Below are 16,687 nucleotides of genomic sequence, written 5' to 3'. Positions count from 1 at the left end.
ATATCAATCAGTTTATGCATGACATAACTGAATATACCATCAACTGATTGTCTTAAACTCTTGAAGTGCTGCAATGATCTTGAGTCTTCTTGCGAGACAAACAGTTCGCTGCCTTGGACATGACTTTGTGTTGCCAAACTGGTCGGGCTGATTCATACTGGATTCAGCTGATATTGAACCGCAATGATCATCAACTTGATCTGAAATGACAGTTAAGCGGCGTCATACTTCTGATGATTAAGCTCCACTTTAATCATCCAACATCTCAACATAGCTGGGCTTCGTCTGTTGATCAGCTTCAACTAGTAGGTTAGCAGCTGAAACCTTGTCTTCCGATCAGTTTTGATGAATAGCCAACATGTAGGACTGATACCCCTGCAGGCTGATGAAAGCCCCAAAGCTCTAAGTCGAGCGAAGTGGCTATAATGTTAGTTGCAGGACCAATCATCTCAACTCTTAGCAATGATCATTGGATAAGCATTTTCAAATAGTTTTGAAAATAATATAAAGTACTTTTAAATAGCTTTTAAAACTATTTTAAAGTAACATAATTTTAGTCACTTTTCAAATGTCTTTCTTAGAACAGCTAGCTCTGATACCAATTGAAGGACCATGTGTTGGACACCTTGAGGTGCTTCAAACACAATATTCTCCAAGAGCTGCAATAGCTCGTGTTCTAAGAATTTTTGCACCGATGAGTTAAATCGAGTTTGATATTAAATCAAGTGGAAAACACTCAAAATAATCATTCGTTAAGAAACACTGATATATTTTATATTCTGTGTAACTGAATAACTGAAAATAAAGGGAATCAGTTGTGACATATATCAATTCTGTAACGCCCCATATTTGACAAATGTCCTCACTGTACCAAGACGAGTCTTTCCAGCGTGCTTATGTCCTCACTCACACGCACCCTAGGAAACTTCCCAGGAGGTCACCCATCCCAAAATTGTCCCAAGTCAAGCACACTTAACTTTGGAGTTTTTATGTGATGAGCTACCGAAAAGAAGATGCACCTTCGTGATATGACTAGTACTCATCAAATCTTTTAAGCCCTTCTTCAACTGTACAGTCCATTACATTGAACAGTCTCGGAATCCCTCTCTTTCCGGTGTAAGAACGGTTCATTCATGTTCCCTCCACCTAGAAGCCTGCCAGGAGCCGCTCATTGTCCGTGCCACCTCATGGCACCGGCGATCACCCCCCGCCCTCTTCGGTATCCGAGCCAGGTTCTCTCCGAGTACGGTGTGGTTCGGGACCGAAGAGGGCGGGGGGTGATCGCCCCGGCCATGAGGTGGCACGGACAATGAGCGGCTCCTGGCAGGCTTCTAGGTGGAGGGAACATGAATGAACCGTTCTTACACCGGAAGGAGAGGGATTCCGAGACTGTTCAATGTAATGGACTGTACAGTTGAAGAAGGGCTTAAAAGATTTGATGAGTACTACTCATATCACGAAGGTGCATCTTCTTTTCGGTAGCTCATCACATAAAAACTCCAAAGTTAAGCGTGCTTGACTTGGGGCAATTTTGGGATGGGTGACCTCCTGGGAAGTTTCCTAGGGTGCGTGTGAGTGAGGACATAAGCACGCTGCAAAGACTCGTCTTGGTACAGTGAGGACAATTGTCAAATCTGGGGCGTTTTCAACTGGTACCAACACTTAGGAATCTAGGTACTTATCCTGGAGGTCCTAGGTTCAAGTGTTGGGGAAGGCGAAAGGAACCACTTTTCAGGAGTGAGATATTCTGTGAGTGGCGGTGCATGGGCATGGGCCGAGGCCCATGCTGGACCATCCTAACGACCCATGACCAGTAGTGGTGCGTGGGTATGGGCCGAGGCCTTTGTTGGTTCAGCCTAATGGCCCATGATCGTTACAAATTCAATTGGTGAAAACTGAACTGACAGATGCTCTAACTGATCAAATCATTTTAAAACAATAGTTAAACAATTAAATACACAAGATATGTTTATGGAAGTTCGGAGACTTCAACTGCTCCTACGTCACCCCTTCTTCTACATCGGGTAGGATTCACTAGAATACTTTGATATATACAATTTACTAGTACAAACCAACTCAGCTTAGGACTTATCCAACTGCCTAACTGAACTCCTAGACTAGACTGGAGGCAGCACCTTCCAGCCAACACTTGTTTAACGTCTGTGTGTCAAAGACAACAAAGACTATGTACACAAGTTTATTGTCTTTGTGAAATACTATATTTGAGTGGTGGTGTGCGTGTGTGAGAGAAAAGATATCTAAAAACTACCCGAAAGTATTCTCACACACTGAGGGAAATATGCTTCTAAAACTAAGATGATAACACTTTGAAGTGTTTCCTCTGGGCTGATTGCTTCTTCAAAGCTGATAAGAATTATGCGTGCACTCTCTGTTTTTCCACACACTTGTTCTTATATTGGTCTTCAATGATCTTCTATTTATAGGCGAAAACTGATCATACAACGAGACTCAATAATTGTATCTGTTGCAGCTTGAATGTGTTCCTTGAGATCCGTGTCTCGACTTTTCCGACATCTATTCTGGAACATTTTGTTGTTAAGCTTTGCTGCAACGTCCATTATTGTATCTTTGATCGTACAGTTGCTTTTGTACCTTTGTTAACAGCTGGATTCCATTGAATAATCATGCCGAGACCTGCAACTGATTAAATCCTAACTGGTGCACCTAACTGTTCATCTAAACCGATTTTCAGTTGAGATGGTGAAATCAGTTGACTCATCAGTTTAACTGATTTCACTCTTTCTGTTGAACCGGTCAGCTGGGCTCTTCATCAGTTGAGCACTTCATCAACTGGCCGGGATTTTGAAAATTTTCTGCTGAACTACCTATCAGCTGGACAATCAGTTGAACTGTTCTTTGATATATCAGTTGAGCTGATTCAGTTTAGGCAATCAGCTGAAACTTTTAGTTTGCATCTGTTAGCTTCAGTTTTGGTTCGTTTGAATGATCACTTCGAAGCCTGATCAGTTTCAGCTTCCTGCGCACTTAGGTAAATCATTAGAAACAAAATAACAAGTTTTGTTATAATCAAAATCAAGATTGCGAACATGAAAAGTTCCAACATGTAGCATTTGCATATATCATAAAAATATCATATTCTCATCATAAACATTTTAAAATAACATTTAGCATGTATTATGATTCTTCGGGACACTGTCAGACTTTTCGAGCTATCCGAGATGTAAAATGACCATTTTACCCCTGAAGCTCGAACTTCCTAATTTTGATTTTTTCTTACTTTTCTTGACTCGAACCTATCCCGAACTATCATATAAGCTTAAATTTGACTTTTAATATTTTTCTTAGACGTAAACCCGAACCTTTTGATTTAATGACTTAATAGCTAAACCGTGAAGCGTTTTAAACCCGAATTAATTCAAAACTTAATATTATTTTCCCAAATTTTAAACTTGGACTTTTTATCCATAAAATACCCCTGTGAACCATGATCCAACCCCCACGGACCATGGTTCGAGCACCTTATCTTCTCCTAGCCATTTTCGAACCCTTCATCCCTTCCTAAGCCACGCTCTTCCAAAAACCTGAGCCACCATTGAGCCACCCCGGACCAGACCATGCCCAGACCCTAGCCTACCCTCCTAAAACCTCATTGACAAGGCAAGACCAGCGCACCAACCCCTTCGCACCTTGAATCCTAGCCGCGCACCCCCAAGATTTCCCTAGGATTGCGGCTAACCTAATCCATTAATCAGCGAGTCCAGCCATGCTAGGACTCTTCCTAGCCCTAGGAAACAGTCCTCACAGGGTCTTGAACACGCCTGATCGATCTCTTGGTCCATCTGCTTCCCTGGCCGATCGCACCATCTCAGAATCGTGCATGAAAGCCCTAGGTTCTAGTTTCACCCAAGCACGACTCATTTTACATATGACCAGCCATCATCCTACCCTTAATCGACACTTTACCCTTCACTTAAACGTCTCATATTGGTAGCGTACCTTTTAGGAATCATAACCAACTCAAACAACATAAAAACGTAAAAAACTTTGAAAATAATCGCCAAAATGTTATATAATTTGATCAATACAATGTTCATGCTTCAAAACATAAAACACACATATTATGATTTGCATGGTGCAAAAAGAAATTTTAGAAGCATGTATTTTCTTTTAAAATGCTCGAAATGCGAATACCGAAGCAGTGTAACGTTGGTGACGAACAGAGGAAGATTGAGCCATTTTTCTACCCTTTTTCTTATCAAAACCCCACCTAACACCCACAAATTTGTGATGCAAGGGAGTCGGTGATCGTTGTAGAAAGGAAGAATGAGGAAGAAGAAAATCGAAGAATGAAGGAGAAAAATATCGAAATTCCCTTGCCTAAACTCCAAGTTTTAGCCTATGTTCTTGCTTATTCGGCCACTGCCTCATTTCGAAAATTGTGTGTGTGTTTCGATGTGTTTAGGTGTGTGTGTTTAGGGTTTAAGGTTAGTTATTTAAAAAAAACAAAAACAAATGGGCTTAATCAACACTAGTTTTTTAATTAATAAATTATGCACATTAAGATTTATAAAATCATTAGGCCTCAAATTAAAAGATTTAAAAATATCAATTTCCAAAAAAATCCTTTATAAAATACATAATTTACTTGCTCCCACTAATTAATTTAAATTTGATCTTGAAAATGCTAAAATTCTTAAATTATTTCAAATAAATAATTTCTTAACTAAAAATAAAATTTAGCTTTTAAATCTTTAACACCTTAATCATTGCCGGTCCTTAGTCTCCGGCCAACCACCGATATTCGCATGAAAAATCTTTAAATTATGTAATTCGAGCAAAATTACACAATTAATCATTTAGTCACTCAAAATATATCATTCAAACATCCAAAAGCATTTTATTAAAATATTTTAGCAATTTAATAATTTTCATACATGCGGTATACTCGAACTGATTTTCGGACGTTACAAATATAAATCTATATCTTAATAATAATGATAATGATATTTTATTAAATTTATAAAATAATTATGATAATATTAATAATTAAAATAAATAAAATAATATCTTAATTGAAACGTCCACTACTCGTTTTTTTTTTAAAAAAATATAATAGAATTTTTTTTTCTTTCCCATCTATTCGGCCGAAATGTAACTATACATATATATATATATATATTTTTCACACCATTTAAAATAAACTCTCGAACTAATTATTTGAAAATCCAAAAGAAAATATTCAAAACATGAAATCGTAAATCGTCAACCAAACCTAATTTTTCAAAATAAAACATAAATATCCCAATCTCTCAAAATTCCTCGAAAGCATAAAAGTACTAAACGTCATAAAATCCTTAAAGTAGCTTAAATCATAAACTTAATTTTTGCGGAAAACTAGCAACGGTCGGGTTATGTGCACCTTCAGCCCAGCTAATTCAACCATCAATTCCTCCATCAATATCAACATCATGCTCACATGCATCGATCACACCTAGCGACTCTATTGACTCAACAAACTTTAATCATGATAGCTAATAATACATATACATTCACAAGCAACAGTGAAAATACTTTTAATAAAATAGCTTTTCATGAACATGCATAAACTTAAATATTTTATTTTCATCATATACTTTTTATTTTCCATCATATACGTATATGTTGATATTTTTATTGAATTCAGATCCTCAATTGTGACTTTTGTATAATTAGTTGTGGATCGATGGATCTATCTACGTATAACCACGGTACCGGAAGACGGGGCCATCAGCGACACTCTCACCCGTCAACTGAGTAATGACCTTACATATCATATCATCATATTAGCCACAATCAATTCACCTCCTTAAACTTTTCACATTTCCATCACTTATAAAAATTCATGTATATATAGATTACTTTTCTTTTGAACCAAGTATGCAACACGTCTTTTAGCATTAACTTTTCATCATAAAATTTCATAAACATTTAAAATAAACATTTTAAAATTTATTGCGGTATTCAGGACACTGTCAGGACGTCTAACATTTTTCAGGTGTAAAATGACTGCTTTGCTCCTGAAACCCTAATTTTCCCAATTTATCCTCAGACCTTAAAACTCTGACCCAAATCCATCCAAACTTAACATAACATCTTAAAATATACCCATAAATATTTTTTAGGCGTAAACTTAAGCTCCTCGACTAACTTCTCGATTCGTATTTAAAGCTTAGACGTACATCTCAGTTTTAAACCGAATTAACTCGAAACTTAACAAAAATTTACCAAACTTGAACCATAGCTTAATAACACCTAACTATAACATATACAACACAAATCAAGCCAATCAAGACCCTCGAACCAGCCTAGATCAGCTACTGAATTTTCTGCCCTATATGGATCGAACCCTAACTCATGCCACCCTCAAAACTTTCGAACCTAGACCCTAACCGATTGGACCAGCCCCTGACCAACACTTCTAGGACCTAGAAAAAACCCTTTAGGATCCCCTTATACCATCCCCTACGGCCCATGCACGAGAACGTGCACCATCCACGCCCACCCAATACATGCACAGCTTATGGACTCCTAGCCGAGCGCCTCTCCGTCCTGAACCATTCCACTGTCATTGGACCACCATGGCCCATGGCTAGGACCCTCATGAGCCCATCCCCTTGCTTGGAAAGCCCTTGCACAGCCCCCTTCCTAATTTCTCCAAAAGTCGAACACCCTAACCCTCATGATCACAATTTTCGTTCCACTTATTTCCACTCTTGTCCAGCCTTTACCTATGCATCTGTGAACCCTTAAACATGTGGAATAACATCCTTTCAAGAAATCATACCATGGCATCCCCTTTGTTCATCATTAGCAAGAGTTTTAAAAGATGAAAATACTAGTTTTGTGCATGAATAGTCATAAAAACGAAAATATACAAAGTGTAACATATTTTCATGCAAACATGTATCAAATCATGTAATATGGTGTTAAAGATGAGTAAAGGAAGATTAGGACGTGCCTTTGCGTTTATTACGCATGAAAAACGACTTGCGATACGAGGGATGTTGCTGGAGAGGAACCTTACTGAATTTTCCATCCAAAGTTTCGTGAGCTTGCCTTGAAAAAGTGTGTGTGCTGCCGTATAGCTGCTGCCCTAGGAGTCCTAGTGCTTTGTGAGGGGTGAGGCGTGAATAATATGTGTTTAGGTTAGTGTTTTTGGGATTAAAGTTTGATATAAATAGTTTGGTAGTAAGCTAGGTCCATTAACCTAGGTATAATATGCCCATTAGAATATAGTAAAATTATTTCGTTTAGGATGGTTTTCGAAAATATTATCCAGTTCCCAAAAAGTCCATATTTTTTTATCGAAAATTGATTATCGGTTTAAAATACGATTTGGAGTATAAAAACAACTCAAAATACCCAATTTTCGAAAATTTCATTAAAATATGCCACATTAAACAATTAAAATTAATTATTTAATAAAAATATTTTTCTTCAAATGGTCCCCGATCTCCGTTACTCAATCGCGTTTCGAATGTCCTTTAAAAACACATTTTTATGCATTTTAATATAAAACTACATTTTTAAACATGTAAACATGGATACCATTGTAATTAAAAACATCTAATTAGTCGTTTTTCATTTTTCTATATCTGTATTCAGTTGAATTACGTCATCGTATTTTGGATCTTACATTAATAATGACAGATTAATTACAAAAAATATATAATAAAATAAAATGATTGTTAAATAATAATTATTATAATATTTTATTGAAAGAAGATTATTTTAATAAATAAAATATTACTAATAAAAGTAAAATTAAGATCAACATTTATATTATTTTATTTATGATAACGATAATTATATAATAATTAATAGGGTGTCAATATTTATAAATTTATTTTTTAAATAATAATAACAATAATACACATTTTTTAGTAACTATTATTTTGAATTTAAATTAAGAAATTATTTGACAGTTAAACCTAATTTTACTCTATTTTTGTTTTATTTTTCTGGTATCAATAATGTGAATGAAATGATATTCGTATGTTTATTTTATTTTAAAGTTGCTTTCATTAATTTCTGATTCTATTGTAGACCAAATCATTCTCTTAGTTATATAATATTGTTTAATAACCTTTATTATATTTTATCCATGTGAAACGTGTACAATATTAATAGAAGCAATTCAGTATAAGATATTTATGTAACACCTAGGCCTACACGTTGGGCTTGACTTTACCAGAAAGTATTCTGATTAAACATTCACATGGACCAAAATATTCTAGTTGATTTGGTTATATATATATGCTTCGGTTTTCAAGCGGAGAGGATTGTCCAAGAACGTATATATAGGGTTGACCCGTTTCACAGATAAAGGTTCGTGAGACTGTCTCACAAGAGATCTACTCCACATTGGAATCACATGAGTGTCACGCCGGAGAAATGACTAAAATTATAGAAAAAACAAAGATAACATACATAATATTGAACTTTGATAACATAGATGATCAAAATTATAGAAGACAAATATACAATACCAAATTTGTACTTTTTCTTAAAAAATTGTGGGATTTATCTATATCAATAATCCAAAAATATTGTTATAATGGTTTTTTTAAAGGCCACGTAAAGATTGGATTTATTGGTATTTTTCAAGGGCTACCATTTAATTCTATAGAAGAAATAGGAAGCCACAATGGCATGGGGAGATTATTAAGGCAAATCTTTCTCGGGATTTCCACGCACATCCAGCTTAAGTTTGATTTGGATTTAGAAAAAAACACCCCTCTTCCACAAGAATTACAGCAAACTAACTTCACTTACTTTTCCTTTGCAGCTGCAAAATCATCATCATTCCATTCGGATAATACGAAAGATTTGGTGAAACTTAGTATAGAGTTCACAAGATATATAAAATGTTATTAATCACACAAAAATACATGCACTTTATTTCAGTATATCTTGAGCTCTTATTGTAGCAGCATTATTAATCATACACTCAACAATGCATCATCATCATAATTTATGGATTACAAAGAATTGTACGTATGCAACTTCATTTCAAGTATGACCTTGCTATCGCGCCATCAGCTCCACGGGGGTAGAATCCACCTGGCTGAGACTCATTCCCACTTCCATACACAATCCTAAGTATTTCCTCGGGTGTTCGCCCGTAAGCCAACGAGTCTCGATCTCCTGCTAGCACGTTACCTGCACTTTTCCCCTCCGGGCCTAACTCGGGTTTAACGATCAGACCTTCATCTTTTAAGCCTTCCTTTCCAAGGCTATTTCTCAGGTTTGATATCTTATTTGTAAATTCTGCCACTGTATAACCATAGGGTATCACTGGTAAACCGGCATGCTCGTACAGCAGTGCTCGAAGGACCGCGTCTTGGCCTGATTCGACACCTAAGAGTCCCGCCACAAGCTAAATTTTCAAAAGATTAGTAACCAACATATTAGTGATTAATGGCACGAGATTATATCGCTCAGTTTTACTTGGAAGTCGACTAGAACTCGATCAAACTGAACTGAAGCATCGAAAAAAACACATGAACTGATATGTTATATTATCATTAGGGAAGATGGTAGTGGCATTGTTGTGAATTTGTGATCAATAGTCCGGTAGAATTAAGTAAAAAGAGAAAAGATGGCAGCTAGCAAATATTACCTTTTTGGCGGTTGGGGATTGGAGTTTTGGATTAGCTCCAACATATCCGGTGAGGCCAACATAAGGGATAACATAGCTTGCAAGCAGATAGTTGAGATCATTTGCATAGGGATCAAATGGAGGATGCAATTTTTTCCCAAATGCATTGTTCATCACTGTTGCGAAATTCGCTACACTCAGGTCGAGCAGGGGTCGGGGAAATCCAGGGACTGTCCTTTTTATTGCCCTGCATATATTTTTAAGTATGAGGGCTATTATTGACTACTTTGAGATACTCCAACATGATATTTGATGGAAAAATTTATTTTAATTTATATAAAAATCTAGTATATTTAAAATCTCAAATAATATATGCACGAAACTAATCATTGATTAGGAATGGACCTCAAATGTCCGAATTCTTGATATGCAAACTGGGCTGTGATATCTCTGATTAATGGACTGAGTTTAGCAATCTGAACGCCGATAGGCGGTGGACCTCCCGATGTAAGATTAGGCTCAAGAACGTCCAATCCATGACCAAAAGCTCCCCAAGCGAAGAACTCGGCCTCCAAGTATTCCAAATTCAGAGGGAACTCAAGAAGATCAACGTCCGATTTGGGCAGACCCCGCGACACCGTAAGGCTGCCGTGAAGAAGAAGAAGGAAGAAGAAAAGGGCGGTTGAGGCGGCAGAAATGGACGATATTGTTGCCATGATGTGAGATGGCTACCTAATTTGGCTCTGTTTTTTGTTTTGTATCTGATATACTTTTGTTTACGGGTTAATTCTTCATGCAGATTGAATTCTTGGGGTTGGATATATATATATATATATATATATATATATATATATATATATATATATATATATATATATATATATATATATATATATATATATATATATATATATATATTATGTTATGCTGCATGCCGTGTAGCGGAATATTAGTTATATAGCGGCATAGGAACATTAGTTATATAGAAATATTATGGAAGAATCGCGTGAAGATTGGCCTTTGGTGTGTGTATATATATATATTATATTCAAGAGCATTTAATTGTACAGATGAAATAGGAAGCCACATTGACATTGCCAAATATATGGCACGTCTTTGGCAACTCTAAAAAAAAAAAGCAAAAATTTATGTGAGACGGTCTCACGGATCATATTTGTGAGACTGATATCTTATTTGGGTCATACATTAAAAATTATTTCTTTTTATGCTAAGAATATTACTTTTAATTATGAATATATTTATGGTTGACCCATCTCACGGATTAAGACTTGAGACCCACTCAAAAAAAATTCATCATCGAATTAATTGTAGTTTGATTTGGATTTTAGAAGCGTCTGGATTAAAGACACGGTTTGATTTTATTATTGAGCTATTAGATTAAACATGCATTTTCCATGTTAGAATCATACACTATTTATAACTCGAACTTTGATATATAAAATTTAGATTAAGATTTATAAAATCATTAGGCCACAAATTAAAAGATTTAAAAATATCAATTTCCAAAAAAATCCTTTATAAAATACATAATTTACTTGCTCGCACTAATTAATTTAAATTTGACCTTGAAAATAATTTATTTCTTAACTAAAAATAAATTTTAGCTTTTAAATATTTAACACCTTAATCATCTTCGGTCCTCCGTCTCCGGCCAACCACCGATATTCGCATGAAAAATCTTTAAATTATGTAATTCGAGCAAAATTACACAATTAATCATTTAGTCACTCAAAATATATCATTCATGCGTCCAAAATCATTTAATTAAAATATTTTAGCAATTTAATAATTTTCATACATACGTTCTACTCGAACTGATTTTCGGACGCTACAAATATAAATCTATATCTTAATAATAGTAATAATATTTTATTAAATTTATAAAATAATGATGATAATATTAATAATTAAAATAAATAAAATAATATCTTAATTAAAACATTCACTACTCGTTTTTTTTAAAATATACTATAATTTTTTTTTCTTTCCCATCTAAGCGGCCGAAATGTAACTATACATATATAAATAATTTTGACATCATTTAAAATAAACTCTTGAACTAATTATTTGAAAATCCAAAAGAAAATATTCAAAATATGAAATCGTAAATCGTCGACCAAACCTAAATTTAATATTTTTCAAAATAAAACATAAATATCCCAATCTCTCAAAATTCCTCGAAAGCATAAAAGTACTAAACGTCATAAAATCCTTAAAGTAGCTTAAATCATAAACTTAATTTTTGCGGAAAACTAGCAACGGTCCTCGGGTTATTAGCACCTTCAGTCCAGCTAGTTCAACCATCAATTCCTCCATCAATATCAACATCATGCTCACCTGCATCGATCACACCTATCGACTCTATTGACTCAACAAACCTTAATCATGATAGCTAATAATACTTATACATTCACAAGCAACAGAAAAAAACTTTTAATAAAATAGCTTTTCATGAACATGCATAAACTTAAATATTTTATTTTCATCATATACTTTTTATTTTTCATCATATACGTATACATTTATCTTTTTATTGAATTCAGATCTTCAATTGTGACTTTTGTATAATTAGTTGTGGATCGATGAATCTATCTACGTATAACCACGGTACCGGACGGCGGGGCCATCAGCGACACTCTCAGCCGTCACCTGAGCAATGACCTTACTTGTCATATCATCATATTAGCCACAATCAATTCACCTCCTTAAACTTTTCACATTTCCATCACTTATAAAAATTCATGTATATATAGATTAATTTTCTTTTAAACCAAGTATGCAACACGTCTTTCAGCATTAACTTTTCATCATAAAATTTCATAAACATTTTAAAATTTATTGCAGCATTCAAGACACTATCAGGACGTTTAACATTTTTCAGGTGTAAAATGACAGTTTTGCCCCTGAAACCCTAATTTTCCCAATTTATCCTCGGACCTTAAAACTACGAACCAAATCCATCCAAAGTTAACATAACATCTTAAAATATACCCATAAATATTTCTTAGACGTAAACTTAAGCTCCTCGACTAACTTCTCGATTCGTATTTAAAGCTTAGACGTACATACCGGTTTAAACCAAATTAACTCGAAACTTAACAAAAATTTACCAAACTTGAACCATAGCTTAATAACACCTAACTATACCATATACAACCCAAATCAAGCCAACTAAGACCCTCGAACCAGCCTAGATCAGCTACTGAATTTTCTGCCCTATATGGATCGAACCCTAACTCATGCCACCCTCAAAACTTTCGAACCTAGACCCTAACCCATTGGACCAGCCCCTGACCAACACTTCTAGGACCTAGACCAAACCCTTTAGTATCCCCTTATACCATCCCCTACGGCCCATGCACGAGAACGTGCACCATCCGCGCCCACCCAATACATGCACATCTTATGGACTCCTAGTCGAGCGCCTCTCCTTCCTGAACCATTCCACCGTCCTTGGACCACCATGGCACATGGCTAGGACCCTCATGAGCCCGTCCCCTCGCTTGGAAAGCCCTCTTCCTAATTTCTCCAAAAGTCGAACACCCTAACCTTCATTATCCCAATTTTCGTTCCACTTATTTCCACTTTTGTCCAGCCCTTACCTATGCATCTATGAACCCTTAAACATGTGGAATAACATCCTTTCAAGAAATCATTCCATGTCATCCCCTTTAATTTGTTCATCAATAGCAAGAGTTTTAAAGGATGAAAATACTAGTTTTGTGCATGTATAGTCATAAAAACGAAAATATACAAAGTGTATCATATTTAATGCAAACATGTATGAAATCATGTAATATGGTGTGAAAGATGAGTAAAGGAAGATTAGGGCATGCCTTTGCGTTTATTACGCATGAAAAACAACTTGCGATGAGAGGGATGTCGGTGGAGAGGAACCTTGCTGAATTTTCCATTCAAAGTTTCGTGAGCTTGCCTTGAAAAGTGTGTGCCGTATAGCTGCTGCCCTAGGAGTCCTAGTGCTTTGTGAGGGGTGAGGCGTGAATAATATGTGTTTAGGTTAGTGTTTTTAGTATTAAAGTTTGATATAAATAGTTTGGTAGTAAGCTAGGTCCATTAACCTAGGTATAATATGTTCATTAGGCCCATTAGAATATAGTAAAATTATTTCGTTTAGGATAGTTTTCGAAAATATTATCCAGTTCCCAAAAAGTCCATATTTTTCATCGAAAATTGATTATCGGTTTAAAATACGATTTGGAGTATAAAAACAACTCAAAATACCCAATTTTCGAAAATTTCATTAAAATATACCACATTAAACAATTAAAAATAATTATTTAATAAAAATATTTTTCTTCAAATGGTCCCCAATCTCCGTTACTCAATCGCGTTTCGAATGTCCTTTAAAACACAGTTTTATGCATTTTAATATAAAACTACATTTTAAACATGTAAACACGGATACCACTGTAATTAAAAACATCTAATTAGTCATTTTTCATTTTCCTAGATATGTATTCAGTTGAATTACGTCCACTACAAAAAAACGGAGCCTATAGCGACGGTTTTAATACAACCGTCGCTAATATAGCGACCGTTTATCGTAAACCGTCGCTATATAGCGACGGCGGTTAAAACAACCGTCGCGTCACAAGTTAAGCGACGGTCAAATAAAAACCATCGCTCAAAAAGCGACGGTTAAAGCTTAACCGTCGCTAAAAATGCAACAGTTTTTCATTAACCGTCGCTATTATTGCAACTGTTACAAAATGGCGACGGGTGTATAAGGTGGTCGCAATAATAGCGACGGGTAATATAAAAACTGTCGCCACTATAGCGACGGTTTGATTATAACCGTCGCTATAATAGCGATGGTTTTTAGTAAACCGTGGCTTAATTTGTTAAGCGACAGTTTTACTAAATCCCGTCGCTATTATAGCGACCGTTTAAAACTAACCGTGGCCATTATAGTGACGGATATATTAATACCGTCGCTTATAGATCGGCAACAGTTCAGGTAATACCGTCTCTACATCAGCGACGGTTCTGTAATAACCGTCGCCGATCTAGATCGGCGACGGCATTTCCTAAACCGTCGCTAATTTAACAACGGTTTTTCTTAAACCGTCGCTATATAGCGACCATTGCACTAAGATCCGTCGCTATTATTCTATATAAACCGAGGTTCACCGAACATTTTCATAATCGATTCTTACTTTGTCTCTGGTAGTAGTTAAACTCTCTCCATTATTTCGATGTTTCGATTTTTTTATTTTGTACTAACATTTTTTTGTATTTATTTTGTAGATTTAATAGTCGGTGTGATCTTTCAGTTACATATCTTCGTACAAATAAGGTTTGAATTTTTTTTTTCACCGAAAATTTACTACATAATTTTAATAATTTTTGTGTTGTAGTTTTTTTTTATTGATTTTAGGGTTACAAACCGTCGCTTTTAAGCGGCGGTTTTTTTAAAAAACCGCCAATTAATATAGCGACGGATGTTGTAAACACCGTCGCTTATTATAGCGACGGTGTTCTTTAAAAAACCGTCTTTTAATTTAGCGACGGTCTTTTTAATATTAGACGTCGCTACTGTAGCGACGGTTTTTATAAACCGTCGCTAATTGAATCGACGGTCTTCATCAATTAAACCGTCGCAATATAGCGACGCGAGATGAAAAACCGTGGCTTTTAAAAGGCGACGCAAGCCTATAGTCACGGTTAGTCGAACCGTCGTTAAAACGGTCGCCTTACCATTTAGCGACGGTTTTGACCGTCGCAAATGCCGTTTTTTTTTTGTAGTGGTCATAGTATTTTGGATACAATTATATTGACAGATTAATTAAAAAATATAATAAAATAAAATGATTTTTAAATAATAATTATTATAATATTTTATGAAAGAAGATTATTTTAATAAATAAAATATTACTAATAAAAATAAAATTAAGATCAACATTTATATTATTTTATTTATGATAACGATAATTATATAATAATTAATAGGGTGTCAATATTTATAAATTTATTTTTAAAATAATAATAACAATAATACACATTTTTTAGTAACTATTATTTTGAATTTAAATTAAGAAATTATTTGACAGTTAAAACTAATTTTACTCTATTTTTGTTTTATTTTTCTGGTATCAAGAATGTGAATGTGAATGAAATGATATTCGTATGTTTATTTTATTTTAAAGTTGCTTTCATTAATTTCTGATTCTATTGTAGACCAAATCATTCTCTTAGTTATATAATATTGTTTAATAACCTTTATTATATTTTATCAATGTGAAACGTGTACAATATTAATAGAAGCAATTCGATATACGATACTTATTTATATAACACCTAGGCCTACACGTTGAGTTTGACTTTACCATAAACTATTCTGATTAAATATTCACATGGACCAAAATATTCGAGTTGATTTGGTTATATATATAAATATATATAATTTGATATGTTGTCTCACTGTTCCCATTTATATATACCACTAATGAAATATCATTCATCTATTTTGAATCTACAATTTGGACATGCATAATCGCATTCGATAAATGAGTTACACCCCGAAAACTATCCTTATTTCCAAATCAACTCGAAAATTATATTAATAATATTATTATTAATATTAAATAATAATGATACAATAAGAATGTTATTATTAATATTTTCAAAAATACATTAAGAATTTAATAATAAGTTCGGGTTCGGAGATTCTCCCCAACCCATTAATATTTTTGGGACGAATACAAGAATTTGATCCTGCGGGAGATCTCCGCTGTGGAGAAGAAGCATTGACACGTCTACGAGTTTTTCGTGCAAACTAAATTCTTGTGGTTGCGTATTTATAGGCAAAATTAAATGCCACCAGCTTCTTCAAGAAAATGGGGGGATAGTTATTGTATAGAAACGCCATGTCAAATTTAAAAGCCACGTAAAGATTGGATTTATTGGTAGGGCTATCATTTAATTCTATAGAAGAAATAGGAAGCCACAATGACATGGGTGTGGAGATTATTAAGGCAAATCTAATTTCTCGGCGTTTCCACGCACATGTACATCAAGCATTCA

The 16,687-nt window shown here is 34.7% G+C and overlaps 1 protein-coding gene across 1 annotated transcript; it reads right to left on the bottom strand.

Moving 5' to 3' along the window:
* Window positions 1-8,866: 8,866 nt before the first annotated feature.
* Window positions 8,867-10,426, bottom strand: LOC140832903 (desiccation-related protein PCC13-62-like). Its single transcript, XM_073197184.1, has 3 exons — window positions 10,028-10,426; window positions 9,644-9,869; window positions 8,867-9,400 (listed from the first exon to the last, which is right to left on the bottom strand). Exons 1-3 carry the CDS (start codon window positions 10,336-10,338, stop codon window positions 9,029-9,031), a joined length of 909 nt encoding a protein of 302 aa, XP_073053285.1. The 5' UTR covers window positions 10,339-10,426; the 3' UTR covers window positions 8,867-9,028.
* Window positions 10,427-16,687: the final 6,261 nt, after the last annotated feature.

Source organism: Primulina eburnea, chromosome 5 (assembly GCF_022965805.1).
Source record: "Primulina eburnea isolate SZY01 chromosome 5, ASM2296580v1, whole genome shotgun sequence".
NCBI lineage: Eukaryota > Viridiplantae > Streptophyta > Magnoliopsida > Lamiales > Gesneriaceae > Primulina > Primulina eburnea.
Note: the sequence above shows the minus strand (reverse complement) of the source record. Positions and strands in the feature narration are given on the sequence as shown.

Coding starts and splice junctions, on each gene's coding strand:
- LOC140832903 (XM_073197184.1), bottom strand. CDS start 10,338: ATGGCAACAATATCGTCCATTTCTGCCGCCTCAACCGCCCTTTTCTTC. Junction 9,870..10,027: donor CAAGAATTCGGACATTTGAG/GTCCATTCCTAA, acceptor AAATATATGCAG/GGCAATAAAAAGGACAGTCC. Junction 9,401..9,643: donor AATCCCCAACCGCCAAAAAG/GTAATATTTGCT, acceptor TTGAAAATTTAG/CTTGTGGCGGGACTCTTAGG.